Source organism: Rhinoderma darwinii, chromosome 1 (assembly GCF_050947455.1).
Source record: "Rhinoderma darwinii isolate aRhiDar2 chromosome 1, aRhiDar2.hap1, whole genome shotgun sequence".
In the NCBI taxonomy this organism is placed as follows: Eukaryota; Metazoa; Chordata; class Amphibia; order Anura; family Rhinodermatidae; genus Rhinoderma; species Rhinoderma darwinii.
The window spans coordinates 322,560,333-322,574,233 of NC_134687.1; the positions used below are offsets into that span (position 1 = coordinate 322,560,333).

At 44.2% G+C, this 13,901-nt stretch overlaps 1 protein-coding gene across 1 annotated transcript in view; it reads left to right on the plus strand.

Annotated features, from left to right (window-relative positions):
• ECPAS (Ecm29 proteasome adaptor and scaffold) overlaps positions 1-13,901 on the plus strand; it is a 143,208-nt gene that overhangs the window by 104,908 nt on the left and 24,399 nt on the right. Inside the window, exons 42-45 of the mRNA XM_075825614.1 lie at positions 3,406-3,620; positions 4,266-4,309; positions 5,131-5,323; positions 12,937-13,081. Coding sequence (XP_075681729.1) covers positions 3,406-3,620; positions 4,266-4,309; positions 5,131-5,323; positions 12,937-13,081 — 597 coding nt within the window. The remainder of the gene's footprint in view (positions 1-3,405; positions 3,621-4,265; positions 4,310-5,130; positions 5,324-12,936; positions 13,082-13,901) is intronic.

The window sequence follows — 13,901 nt, forward strand, 5'->3', positions numbered from 1 at the left end:
CAAGCAGACCCCACAAGGTTTTCTTCAAGGGGTTTATCATATTTTTAGACAGTCCAGTTTTCTTCTGAAAGTTTCTTGAATAAGATGGAACAAAATAAAATTAGCAATTTTTTAGCAAATGCGTCAGTTTATACCAGCATTTTTCACACACGGCATAGACCACGGTCAAAATTAATCTCCGTTCACATTCTGCCACTTCTCCCGTGCACGGGGATACCAAATATGTGGCCTTATTTATCACATAGAGATGTAGGAGGGCGGACGATAGAAGAAGATTATTTCACATATCGCTTTTTTTCAAAGCTGGTTTTACAAAACTCAACAGAGTTTCTATAACACTTCCAAAATATCTGCTCGTCCACACTTACATTCTGCTCAGGGGTGTAGAGTTGCAGAAATAAATTATTCAGGGAATTTATTAGCGGTCTTATTTTGAACAACCGATCCCGGTTTGCATCGGTACTTGGGGGGGCCTGTGCGTTGTCATTGAAGTGGAGGAACCTCATTATTGTCTCATAACGAGACCTGGGCATTACTGCAGAATATACTGGGGTGGCTTGGGCGGGTCTTGTTGACCAGTAAGACCTAATGGAGGGCTTTTTGACAATACCCATATTTAGGGTGAGCCCCAAATTTTTTTTTAATTCCTGCAAATTGGTGGGCGTCCAATCTCTGGCATGGGTGGATGAAGGTTTCTGCCTTATATATTGCGTGGCATATAAATTTGTTTCGTGGACAATCTGATTTAGGATGTCGTCCGTTATAAATAAATGGAAGTAATCCATTTGGACAAAATTTGTATTGTCCACGGTTATGCCAGGAGTGGCAGTAAATCCGTGGATTCTAGGCCCAAAAGATGGGGCAGGTGCCCATACAAGAGCCTGGACTGGAGGGACCAGGCTGTCCCGTGCTACAGCGCTACTTGGCCCTGCGCTTTCATGTTCTGCAGTTTCGACTGCATCAGGGACAACGTCCCCTGAAGATGAACCTGAAGTGACGCTGTCATCGTCACTACCTAAAACAGGTTCCATCTCGAACGCCATCTCTGATGCGGTCTCCGACTCAGACCACAGCATGGCGTATGCCTCCTCGGCGCTAAACAACTTCCTCGCCATAACGTAACTAACACTAACACTAACTAAACAAATTTTATTTTTTTATTTTTTTTATAAAACACACAAACTAAGGCCCCATGCACACGACCGTGCCCGCAATTGCTGTCCGCGATCGCAGGCACGGCCGGCCGCTGACTGACAGCCGCATTTTCGGGCCGTGCTCCCATACAAAGTATGGGAGCACGGCCCGCAAAATGCGAAAGAACGGACATGTTCCATAATTCCCGGAACATTTCCACGGCACTGACACCCTTCCGTAGTGCTACTGAAAGGTGTCAGCGTTCAATGAAAGTGAATGGCTCAGTTTTTGCGGACCGCAGTTGCGGTCCGCAAAAACGGAGGTTTTTTGCTGTCGTGTGCATGGGGCCTAACTGCTATATATATCTACACTACCGCTAACAAAAAAATAAACCGCTATTGCTATATATATTATATATATGTGGATATATATATAATTATATACTCCCTACCTGCCTATTCTAATAGAATAAAAGAAAGAAAGGTAGATAGATAGAAAAAAAGATAGATGGATAGATAGATTGTATAGATAGATAGAAATCTATCTATACAGAGAATGTTTTATAGTGTAACTGTTTGTTTTTTTTTCACTGTAATCTTCTGGCAGCAATTCTCCCGAGTCTCTTTTTCTCCTCAAACTGAAACAATATTTGAGGAGAAGAAAAGAGGCAGGAGATTTACTGCCAGAAAACTCAAAATAAAACAAATGTGGTCGCTGTGATTTTCACAGCGACCACATGTTCAGGGACCATCAGATTGGTCCCTGATACTCTGCCCAGTGCCCAGAGCTGTTGGTAACAGCGAGGGCACAGGGCTGTGTGCACGCGATCGCGGGCACAGGGCTGTGTGCACGCGATTGCGTGCACACTGTTTTATAAGCAGAAATGCATGTGATCGCTGTGATTGGTTGTCACAGCGACCACATGTTCAGGGACCATCAGATTGGTCCCTGATACTCTGCCCAGTGCCCAGAGCTGTTGGTAACAGCGAGGGCACAGGGCTGTGTGCACGCGATCGCGTGCACACTGTTTTCTAAGCAGAAATGCATGTGATCGCTGTGATTGGTTGTCACAGCGATCACATGTTCAGGGGCCAAAAGATTGACCCCTGACATTCTGCCCAGTGCCCATGGCTGTTAGCAACAGCCAGGGCATAGAGCTGTGTGCACGCGATCGCGCGTGCACAGTCTCTGAAGTGCGGCCGTATATATACTATACGCCGGACTTTAGAGACCCTGACCGCTGGCCGTATATTTACGGCCAGCGGTCGGGAACCTGTTAAACCGCCACAGGGAAAATGAAGCATTGCACAGTGCCCATTCAGATCAATGTCAGCCATCCATCCCGTATAGACAGGCAGAGATGAACAGAGAGCTGGTCTGTGCATGGCTCTCCGCATGGCTCTCTGCATTTATTCTTATGGGAGTTACGGAAACAGTTGAGCTTCTTGCTCGGCTGTTTCTGTAACTCCTAGAAACTACAGTCAAAAACAAAACAATCATCTTTTGGTCAGAGTCAAGGAGCTTCACAAGCCTCAGTTACATTAAGGCCTCATGCACACAACCGTAGTGGTGTGCATAGCCGTGATTTGCGGCTCGGACGGCCGCTGAGTCACCCGCGGGCCGTCCGCAAATCGTGGGCCATGCACATGGCCGTGTGCATTCATTTCTATGAGCCTGGACCGCAATATACGGCCGTAATAAGACATGTCCTATCTTTTTGCGGTCCAGGCTACCCGCCAATACACGGACTGTGAAAACCACGGTTTTGTCTTTGTTTGGTTTTGTCCATTGAAATGAATGGGGCCGCAATTCACCCGCAGATTTGCGGGTGAATTGCGACCGCATAAATACGTTCGTGTGCATGGGGCCTTACCTGAATGATCCGGTTTACAGAGATCCCCCTACTGTCCTATACGAAGCCGCAGCTGAGGCCTGTGTCTGCTGTAACGATAGAGCAGTGCTGTCCTGAACCACTTCAGAGTCCGTATAGGAAAAATACTCAAACAGAATTACATAATTCTACAATGATGATACGAATAGGACACCAGTAAAGATGGGGATAGGATAAATGTATAAATTCCTCATGTTTTCTGTCAGTCAGGCTCTATGACTCATCGTTTCCAACTGACCGTTTTACATTTTCCCATTTTTTACAGTTTTAATTTTTTTTTGACTGTAGTGTTTCTTTAGGCTCGACACCTAGTATACTTGTTACATTTGTTACAGCTAAAGGGTTGTTACAAAGTAGTAATGATTTTTTAACTTCTGCAGGAAGTATCAGTGGGGGCATTCGATTATACATGAAGGAGTTAATAGACATTTCACAGAAAGCTCTGCAATCTCCATCCTGGAAGATGAAATCACAGGGTGCTGCTGCCATGGCTTCAATTGCAAAGCAACAAACTGGATCACTGGTTCCTCCGCACTTGGGAATGGTGATTAGCACTCTCTTGCAGGGTTTACCAGGAAGAAGATGGACTGGAAAGGTACGGACTGAACTTCCTAAATTTTGTAAATCAGTATAAATTGTTTCCCTATCCGATTAAGAGCTTACTAGCACAGCGATACAGATGTAGTATGCTGTAATGTTTCCTGTACAATCAGGTAAGTGCAAAAAATGTGAGTGGCAAGCTTTTGTCATATTTAAATTATTCATTTACATCTTAAAAATTAATTTATAAGCATTACAAACTACAAAAGACGTTATTTGAAGAAAAAAAAATACTACAGTTTTTCACTGCATGAATAGTCACCATTGCACTGTGAAATACTGTTCTTGTTAATTTAATACTATATGTTTAGAAGTGTTGAAAACTCAATTAAATGGGAGCTGTGTAAATCCACATAGTGAGCTCCCCCTGGTGGCAGTTGCACGAATCCAGAATTGTAGTATTTAACTTTGCATGTGTGAAGAAAACGAGTGAATTTGAAGCTCTGTAGCAAATAAACGGAGCTACGTCCCACATTATTATGAAATTGATTCACACAAAATTTGAGTCCTATTGAGATTAAAAATAACGAAACGGTGTTCAGAGGTGGACAACTCCCTTTAATGCAATTACCTGTTTGTTAAATGCATCCTACTGGCTGCACAAACGAAATTCATATCTGTATTTATATATGTTTTGCAGGAAGAGCTTCTGAAAGCTATTGGAACAGTGGTTTCTAGTTGCAGGTGAGCGTTATTTGTATTTAAAGTGAGGAAATCTTTAACAATATAATATTTCAAATTTTTAGTTCATATAGTTATAATTGAAAAAAATTAAACAAGTTAGAAAAAGTTGGAATCTCATTAACTGGCGAGGGGGGAGGGCAGGCAGTGGGAATGCATCGCATGTGTCTACTGTCTTCAACCCCGCTCCCCCGGAGGGTAGAGATACACACCTATCTCTGAAGGAATATCTGCACTCACATGTACATAGATGTAAATATATAGAATACTTTCCTTTGCACTCCGTATAAAAATTTGTTTTACGCTATGTTCACATTTGTAACTTCTCATCATGCAGCACTATATTTCCAGTCAAATTTGCTGGGATTGCCGAGAGCCTCTGATGGCAGTGTGAACATAGCCTCATATGATCATATATCTCCTTTGTCTTCCACTGTGACCTGTATCCCATTTACAGAATACACAAAATACACTCCCCAGGCCATTGAGCAGTGGTTGTATTTTTCACAGCCTTCTGTGTGTAACAATCTGTTTGCTCGTTCATCGGCTGATTGTTGCCCTTTTTACACAGGGCAATGATTGGGAACGAGCGTTCATATGAACGGTCGTTTGCCTGTGTAATAGGGCCTTAAGTTGCAATATTAATGCAGTGCCGGTTTGGGAATTGCATGGTTTCAGGCATTGTTGGGGGCCTGAAACTATTGATGGGGGGGGCCCAGCATTCAAATCCTCACTGATCAGACAGTGTGATATGTTCTATGCTATATCTGAAAGTTTTTTTAGAATTTCCCTTCGTATGTGATTGTCATTTTTGATCTTTACAGCAAACAGCTGAAGGAACCTGTTCCTGCACAACCAAGTATAGAAGATATTATTCAGGCAGTATTAAAAGAGTGTCGGAAAGAAAATGTCAAGTACAAGATTATAGCACTGAAGTGTGCTGCAGATGTGCTTGAATCTACAAAGGAAGATCGCTTTCAAGAATTGGCAGAAATTCTATTTCCCTTGATAAAGAAGGTACATTTATAGCAACCGAATTTGATAGATAAAAAAAAAATTCTTAAGTGAATTTGTATATGCTAACAAAATAATAAATATTTCTTGTTCGTCTCATATGGGAACTCAGAGCATGGGTATATGTTGTTGCCACTAGAAGGTTAAACACTAAAAATAAAACAAGTATAGGCCCCACCTATAGTATACACACCTACAGGCACTGAGCTAGCCAGATTTACCTTAGTGTCCGAAGGTGGCAGACACCTCTGCTAGTACAGCCCCTTACTTTCCCCAATTTTTGGCGGGCACTCTGTGTTCCCATGCACCGTTGTCCCCCTGCCACACTGAAGACAAGGACGACAGTCAATTTTTTAGCAGTGGGCCGATATCTTCCAGGTCTCTGTAGGGGGGCGGAATTAGCACTTCTGCTTCTAGCCAATGATTGGTACACGGCTGTCACGTCATCACCAGCAACCAATAGCTGTATGCAGAAGGGGCAGCACCTTTTCTTCTCATAGACGAGCTGGGGACACTGCATTTCTTGCAAGGCGCTAGGATCAATTTGTACACTTTGTAATTGGTAAGGATCTGCCTTTGGCAACCCCTTCTTTCCACCCATAGACACGGAGCCAGTGAACTACTGTAGGGGGGACATATACCTAGAACATCTTCAGCTACCCAGGCGGCCATTGCACCTTATCTAATGAATATTGTGTAGCCTCGCTCTCGCAGTATTTTCAGTGGATTGATAGTCACTAGTCTTTCTCCCAGTTGTTACACAGGAACAAGGTGACTCCTATACTGCTTTGTCAAACACCAGAGGAGAATTCTTAAAGAGGCTCTGTCATCAGATTTTGCAACCCCAATCTCCTATTGCAGCAGATCGGCGCTGCAATGTAGATAAGAGTAACGTTTTTGTTTTTTTTTAAAAACGAGCATTTTTGGCCAAGTTATGACCATTTTTATATTTATGTAAATGAGGCTTTCTAAAGTACAACTGGGCGTGTTTAAAGTAAAAGTACAACTGGGCGTGTATTATGTGCGTACATCGGGGCGTTTTTACTTCTTTTACTAGCTGGGCGTTGGGAATGGGAGTGTATGATGCTGACGAATCATGATTCTGCAGCAGCATCGGCGTTTGCAGGTAAGTCGATGTAGCTACTTACCTGCAAACGCTGATGCTGCTGCAGAATCAACTGTAGCCTCTGGTGCCGATGTGTCCTCGCTCGTCCGACACGATGCAGGACCTGGGGCAGGAAGTGAGTGACGTCACAGCGTGATCTCTCGAGAACACGCTGTGTCTGTGCACTGCCAGAAGCTGGGTGTTAACGAAGAGAAGTGGATGATGCTGATTCGTCAGCATCATACACTCCCATTCACAACGCCCAGCTAGTAAAAGAAGTAAAAAGGCCCCGATGTACGCACATAATACACGCCTAGTTGTACTTTAGAAAGCCTCATTTACATAAATATAAAAATGGTCATAACTTGGCCAAAAATGCTCGTTTTAAAAAAACAAAAAACGTTACTCTTATCTACATTGCAGCGCCGATCTGCTGCAATAGGAGATAGGGGTTGCAAAATCTGGTGACAGAGCCTCTTTAAGTTAGGTACCTTAAAGTCTCTCACTATGCCGGTTATACACCAAAAATTCTCATGTGGTCAACCTACTCCCCTGAGCAATGCATCCCGCCCTCCAGGCCAAGCATCTGTGGACATCCGCCCTGTGGCCCAGCCATCTCAGCCACCCACAGCATTGCCCGCTCCTAGTGCTGAACAGGCCGAACCGCAATGGTCTCATTCTCTTTCCAAGGTCGTCGGTGACCTCTCATGTCACCCAGTCCATGATGGACATATTGGTCCCCTCCGACTCCAGCCTTCTGGGGACTTGCCCGTCAAGCTTCCTAAATGGGTCAGATCTGCGTGATCTTATTCTGCCCTCTGTGTCCCCTGGTTTGTCAGTCTCCGCTCCTCCTCGGTGACGGCAATCGGACATTTTTTGCCTTCATAAGGGAGCCTCTGTCTCAGGGAGAAATTTCAGATTCCAATTCAGAACTGCATATGGAGCAAACTTCCAAGCTGTCCACTACGGTGGATAGTCTGCTCGCCACGATCAGAGACCTCTAACATCACACAAATGCTGGCCTGTCTACCCTAATGGAGACAGTCACTTGTCTCAGAAGATCTCACAAACCTTTTCCCTATCACTCAGAATTTGAAGGAGTGGAAAAATCCTGACAAGAAATTTGCCCATACCTCCTGCGTGTAACTTATGTATCCTTTTCAGAGGATATTTTCTCCAAATGGGCAAAGTCTTCTGCTGTGGACCTTCTGGTCCCTCATCTGGCCAAGAACACTACTCGATCTCGGGCTTCTTGTCAAGGACATCTGAACCGCTCACATCTTTGATGACTGGGTGCGAGACGTCATCTCCTATGGGTACAAAGATCGAATTTCTGCACCTTCCACCCGACAGGTTTTTCTAGTCCACACCTCGTCTATCGACTGCCAGGCCAGCTGCCTTTTTTTCCGGCAATGGGCTAACTCTTGAGTCAAGGAGTCATTGTCGAAGTTCCTCTTGACCAAGAATTCATAGGATTTTTCGCCAATCTTTTTGTTGTCCTCAAAAAGGATGGATCTGTTCATCTGACCCTGGCCCCTCAAGTGGTTCAACGTTTTTGTTTTTTTTTAAATCCGTCATTTTCAGTCGGATTCCATCTGGTTGATCATCACCTCTATGAAACATAGTGTGATTTCCTCTCTTCGGTGGATATCAGGGATGAATACCTACACATCCCCATTTGCCTGTCCCACCAGCGCTTCCTGCGCTTTACAGTTCTCCCTCACGACTACCAGTTTGTGGCATTGCCATTCGGCCTGTCTATGGCTCCTTGGGTTTTCATCAAATCAGTGGAGATTGCACTTCTTTGTTCCAGGGGGATTTCAGTTGTACCCTATCTGGACGATATCTTCATCAAGTCCCCATCCTGGGAGGACAATCTGGCCAGTCCACAAATCACTCCGGATACCCTGGCTCACTTCGGATGGATAGTCAACCTGTCCTGTCTGACTTCTTGTCGGACACTTTTAATCCTGAGAAACTGTCCATCCCCTAACACGGGGTACGCACTCTGCAGCTAAACACTCCAACTTCTTTGTTTTTGCATTAAGGTTCTGGGCACAATTGTGGCTTCCATCAGGGCCAAACCTTTTGCCCAGTTACATTTTTCTCCTGGTGAATCCGTTCCCTGGATTCTCTGGACCGCCTAATATGACTTCCCCAGACTGTCCAATGGTCTCTCCAATGGTGGCTCATTTCTCCTGTTCCACTGGCAGGTCCTCTATATGGGTGCCAACCTTCGGGGTTGGGGTGGTGTTTTCCGGAATCTCATGGCCCAAGGCCTCTGGTCTCACCAGGATTACAGCCTTCCCATCATCATCATTCTGAAACTGAGGACGATTTTTCCTCTATCTCAGTCACTAGACGACTCTTCCAGGCACACATTGTCGCAGCAGTCACATACCTCAATCACCAAGGCTGGAAACCGAGTTCGTTGGCAATTACGACGCCTTCAAAATCCTGGATCGGGCAGAGCTTTACGTTCCTGCTCTTTAAGCAGTCCACATTACCGAGGTGGACAATTTGGTTGTTAATTATGTCGGTGGCAGTGGATTCTTCATCACAATTTATTCGACCAAAATTGTTTCAGGTGAGGAATGCCGGATTTAGATTTGCTGGCATCCCTACTCAGTTGCCCGGTTCCCCTCTTCATGTCCCGGTCTCTGGACCCTGAGGCGTACGTGGTAGGCGCTCTTGTGTTCCTATGGGATCAATTCAGTCTGATTTACCTCTATCCTCCACTGCCTCATCCTCCCGAGCTCCTCAGGAAAATCAAGGTCGAGGGGGATTCTCCACCCGAATTTCCATTCGCACCGATATATCCATGCTATGTTGAAGACTCGGAAACCTTCTTTGGCTCGCATTTATCACCGCACTTGGAGAACATATTTGCAATGGTGTGAGGATTGGCGTTTCCCTCCCCTGGTTTTCTCCTTGACCGGGCATCTGCGATTTTCTAGAAAGGCGTGGCTCATGGTCTTTCACTCAGCTCTCAAAGGCCAGGTGTACACATTGTCCATTCTCTTCAACAGACCTCTGGTGTCTAAATCTATGTCCAGACTTTCTTACAGGGGTTGCCTACGCAGTTCACCCTATCGGCCCCCAGCTCCGTCTTGGGATCTCGCCTTTGTCGGCTCTGTTTGAACCTCCGAGAAATTTAATTCTGTCTGCTCACCTGAAAAGTGGTGTTCTTTGTGGCTGTGACCTGAATCCGGGGGGGTTCTTGAGCTGACAGACCCATTTTGTTGTCCACCGTATTTAGTTCTCCACCAATATAAGGCGGTGCAGGTGGTCTCCTCCTTAAACCTTAAAGAGGCTCTGTCACCAGATTTTGCAACCCCTATCTGCTATTGCAGCAGATAGGCGCTGCAATGTAGATTACAGTAACGTTTTTATTTTTAAAAACGATCATTTTTGGCCAAGTTATGACCATTTTTGTAGTTATGCAAATGAGGCTTGCAAAAGTCCAAGTGGGTGTGTATTATGTGCGTACATCGGGGCGTTTTTAATACTTTTACTAGCTGGGCTTTCTGACGAGAAGTATCATCCACTTCTCTTCAGAACGCCCAGCTTCTGGCAGTGCAGACACAGCCGTGTTCTCCAGAGATCACGCTGTGACGTCACTCACAGGTCCTGCATCGTGTCAGACGAGCGAGGACACCGGCACCAGAGGCTTCAGTTGATTCTGCAGCAGCATCGGCGTTAGCAGGTAAGTCGATGTAGCTACTTACCTGCAAACGCTGATGCTGCTGCAGAATCAACTGTAGCCTCTGGTGCCGGTGTCCTCGCTCGTCTGACACGATGCAGGACATGTGAGTGACGTCACAGCGTGATCTGGCAGAAGCTGGGCGTTCTGAAGAGAAGTGGATGATACTTCTCATCAGAATGCCCAGCTAGTAAAAGTATTAAAAACGCCCCGATGTACGCACATAATACACGCCCACTTGGACTTTTACTTTTAAACACACCCACTTGGACTTTTGCAAGCCTCATTTGCATAACTACAAAAATGGTCATAACTTGGCCAAAAATGCTCGTTTTTTAAAAATAAAAACGTTACTGTAATCTACATTGCAGCGCCTATCTGCTGCAATAGCAGATAGGGGTTGCAAAATCTGGTGACAGAGCCTCTTTAACAAAGATATCGTTATGCTGTCCATCCGCCAGTCTCTCGTGTATCCTATGGAATGCGCTCTTCACAATGTGGTTGTTGTCGGCACCTTGCGGGTCTCCGCCTCGCACATTTACTCAAATCAGACTCCTTATTCATGGTTCTGAAGGGTCTGATGGCTGCGGTTAGCTATTTGAGAGGTCTACTGGGTCAAGGGGAAGGACCCCCGTTCTGGATTACGGTCCATTCCACTAGGGTGGTTAATGCTTTCTGGTCTGTGTGTCATCCGGCTTCTACGCTCCAGCTGTGCAAGTCGTATTTTCAGAAGGTGGGGTATATATTTTAAAACTTAGGTTTTAATATTCATTCTGCTAAAACAGTAAGGCAATACAAAATGGAAAAAAAAATTGTGTAGAAGGTCACTCCGGACTGGGTAGGACAATGTCATCTGTCAGTATGAGGTATAGGGTGCTCATTCAGTGGTTTGATCATTCAGCTTGCCCCTAACAGTGGTTTTTATGGCAAGGCGATAACTCTGAAAAGAGCAACCCCTGCTATCAACCAGTTACCTAACCCTCGTCTTAAAGTGACCCCTATCATTGAACGCCTTGTTTCCTACGCATTTTGCCAGGATTGCCCGGTTTGTCAGGGAGAATATCAGAGTGGCGTTATTTCAGGATGCAATATCGTGATTGGTATTAGTGGTTGTTCTTTTCAGAGTGGCAGCCCCGCTATACGTACCACCTTTAGGGGCAAGCTGAATGATAGAGCAGATCAAACCACTAAATGATCATTCTATACCTCGATCCTGACAAATTTAATTGTCGTACCCAGTTGGTTAATGATGAGACGTTGCCACAAGTCACCTCACATTAAAAAAAAATTAATTTTTGTATGATCTACCTTGCTGTTTTAGCATAATAAATATTAAAAGCTACGTTTTAAAATGCGTACCCCACCTGCTGGAAATAAGATTTATGACTATAACAGGAGCTCAGTCCAGATCAAAATATGGAGATTACTCTAATTCCAGCTGTGCAAGTTGTCTACTAGGTAATCTCTGCACACGTTTACTAAATTATACAAGGTACACTCTTTTTGCATCCTTGAATTCTTCCCGTGATCGCTAGGTATTGCAAGCATCTGTGGAGTAGTTACTTACGTCCTTTTTTTCTTTTGGTTCCCATCCAAGTGGACTGCACCTCGGTCTGTGTCCCCCATAAGATGAACAAGAAAAGGGGATTTTTTGCGTACTCTCTGTAAAATCCTTTTCTCGTCCAGTCCACTGGGGACAAAGCTAACACCCTTTTGTTATAAAGTTGATAAGGTTGTCCTTCAGACATGGTTCTCTCCTTGTTCTGATATTATTGATAGTTACTTTGCGTTCTGCCTTTTCTACTGCTTCTGTAAAGACTGAATAGCTCCGTGCCTGTAGGAGGGACCAGCATCTTTTTTTATTCTTCGTGTCACGTCTCCTAGTGGCAACAGTATAGACCCACAGTCTGTGTTCCCAAATGGACTGGAAAATTAAAGTATTTTATGATGAACACTTAAAAAAAATCCCCTTTTATGAAATTATGTCATTAGAGACTATCAGTGTTTTGAAGAGTTTGAATCTATGTTCGCTTATAATATAGTCATTACGATGTGATATGCCATAGACACAACAGAGGGATGGACCTTCGTTTAGAATGTTGTCTGAGAGTTCCAGAGAAGAAAACCTTTGAGCGGTGCTGTAGGGATTTTAATGTGCTATTATTTTAGGAATCCACATTAATCCAAGCTCTTGTGGTATGTATCTGTGAGATGTCAGAAGACCACTTTTGGGTTGATTTCCGCTTTAAGTACACAATGCAGCATTTACATTACCTAACTGGGACTAGCATTCATTAAAGGGAATCTGTCACAGGGACTGATTCTTTTATCTCACCATCCGCACCTTCTGAGCAATCCCCTGAACTCTCTATGTAGGTGCTGCAAAAAAGCTTGCCCTCTATTCAAACAGATCGCCCAGCACAGCCGGTTGGCCACATACACAGCATTTTATTATGTGACTACTGGGTCCCAATCAATCGGTTGTGATGGGCATTCTTTTCTGGTCACTTTCTTGGTGCACCCCGGGTGCAAGAGCGGTTCATTGCTTCACAACTGATTTATTAAGCTGAGAAATTTAAAATTGAGAAAAGTCACCTGGACAAAAAATATTTATCTCCATGTCTTTTCTCTCTGATTCTCAATCTAGGTCCCTACAGTGAGTGATTTTCCACATTTACTGCTAGGAGACTTTTCAGTTAATGGGGGAGAAGGGGGCTTTGGTAGGAGAGATATGGTCTCCTTGTTGTATGGTTTCTTTAAATAAACGTCTTATAAAATAACTTGTTTCATTCATTGTTGTGTACTCAGGCTTCTAGGGAAACCATGGGGGCTCGATCACCAAAGGAAGAAGAAGATGATGAGAATGAAAAAGCAAAGGAACTGCACACAGAGTCTTTATTATGTGCCTTCTCAACTCTAGGCAAGGCCTGGCCCAGAAATGCTGACACACAGCGTAAGTTATACACAAAAAGGCCAATATGTGCAATACTTGTACTGGTGAGATCGTCCGAAAAAAGGGCCCAATGTAAGAAAACTTGCCTTATCTTGTAGCATCGACTTGCATCACTGCTTTCAACTTGCTCCACAATTAATATCGGCAGTTTGGTTTGTTGCTATGAGTCAAACCCCCACTTTTTGACTTGTTTTCATGCATGAGGCCCATCATGTGCAATTCTTTTATTATCAAGTTTTTACAGTTTAACCCCTTCCCGACATATGACATACGGTTACGTCATAGCCGGGAAGGGAAAGTATTGAGCTCGCTCCATACGATGCCGGTGTCGGCTGTATGATACAGCCGACACTTCAGAGTAACTAGCGGCATCGTGAGAAAAAGGGGGGCGACCCCCTCTAACAGCTCATCGCGCCCCCCGCAACGCAATCGCGTTGGTTGCTATGGCTGCCTGGGGGCCTAATTAAAAAAAAATAAAAAAAATTAAAAGTTCAAAAAACCCCCCTTTTCCCATTTTCCCCCTAGAGCATAGTAAAAAAATAAATATATATAATTTGTATCGCCACGTCCGTAAAATTCTGAACTATTACAATATATCATTATTTAACCCGCACGGTGAACGCTGTAAAAAAAAAAATAAATTGTAACCACCAGAATCTCTCTTTTTTGGTCACCTCATCTCCCACAAAAAATGAAATAAAAAGTGATCAAAACGTCGCATGTACACCAAAATGGTATTATTAAAAACTACAGCTTATCCCGCAAAAAATAAGCCCTCATACCACTTAATCGACGGGACAATAAAAAAGTTATGGCTCTC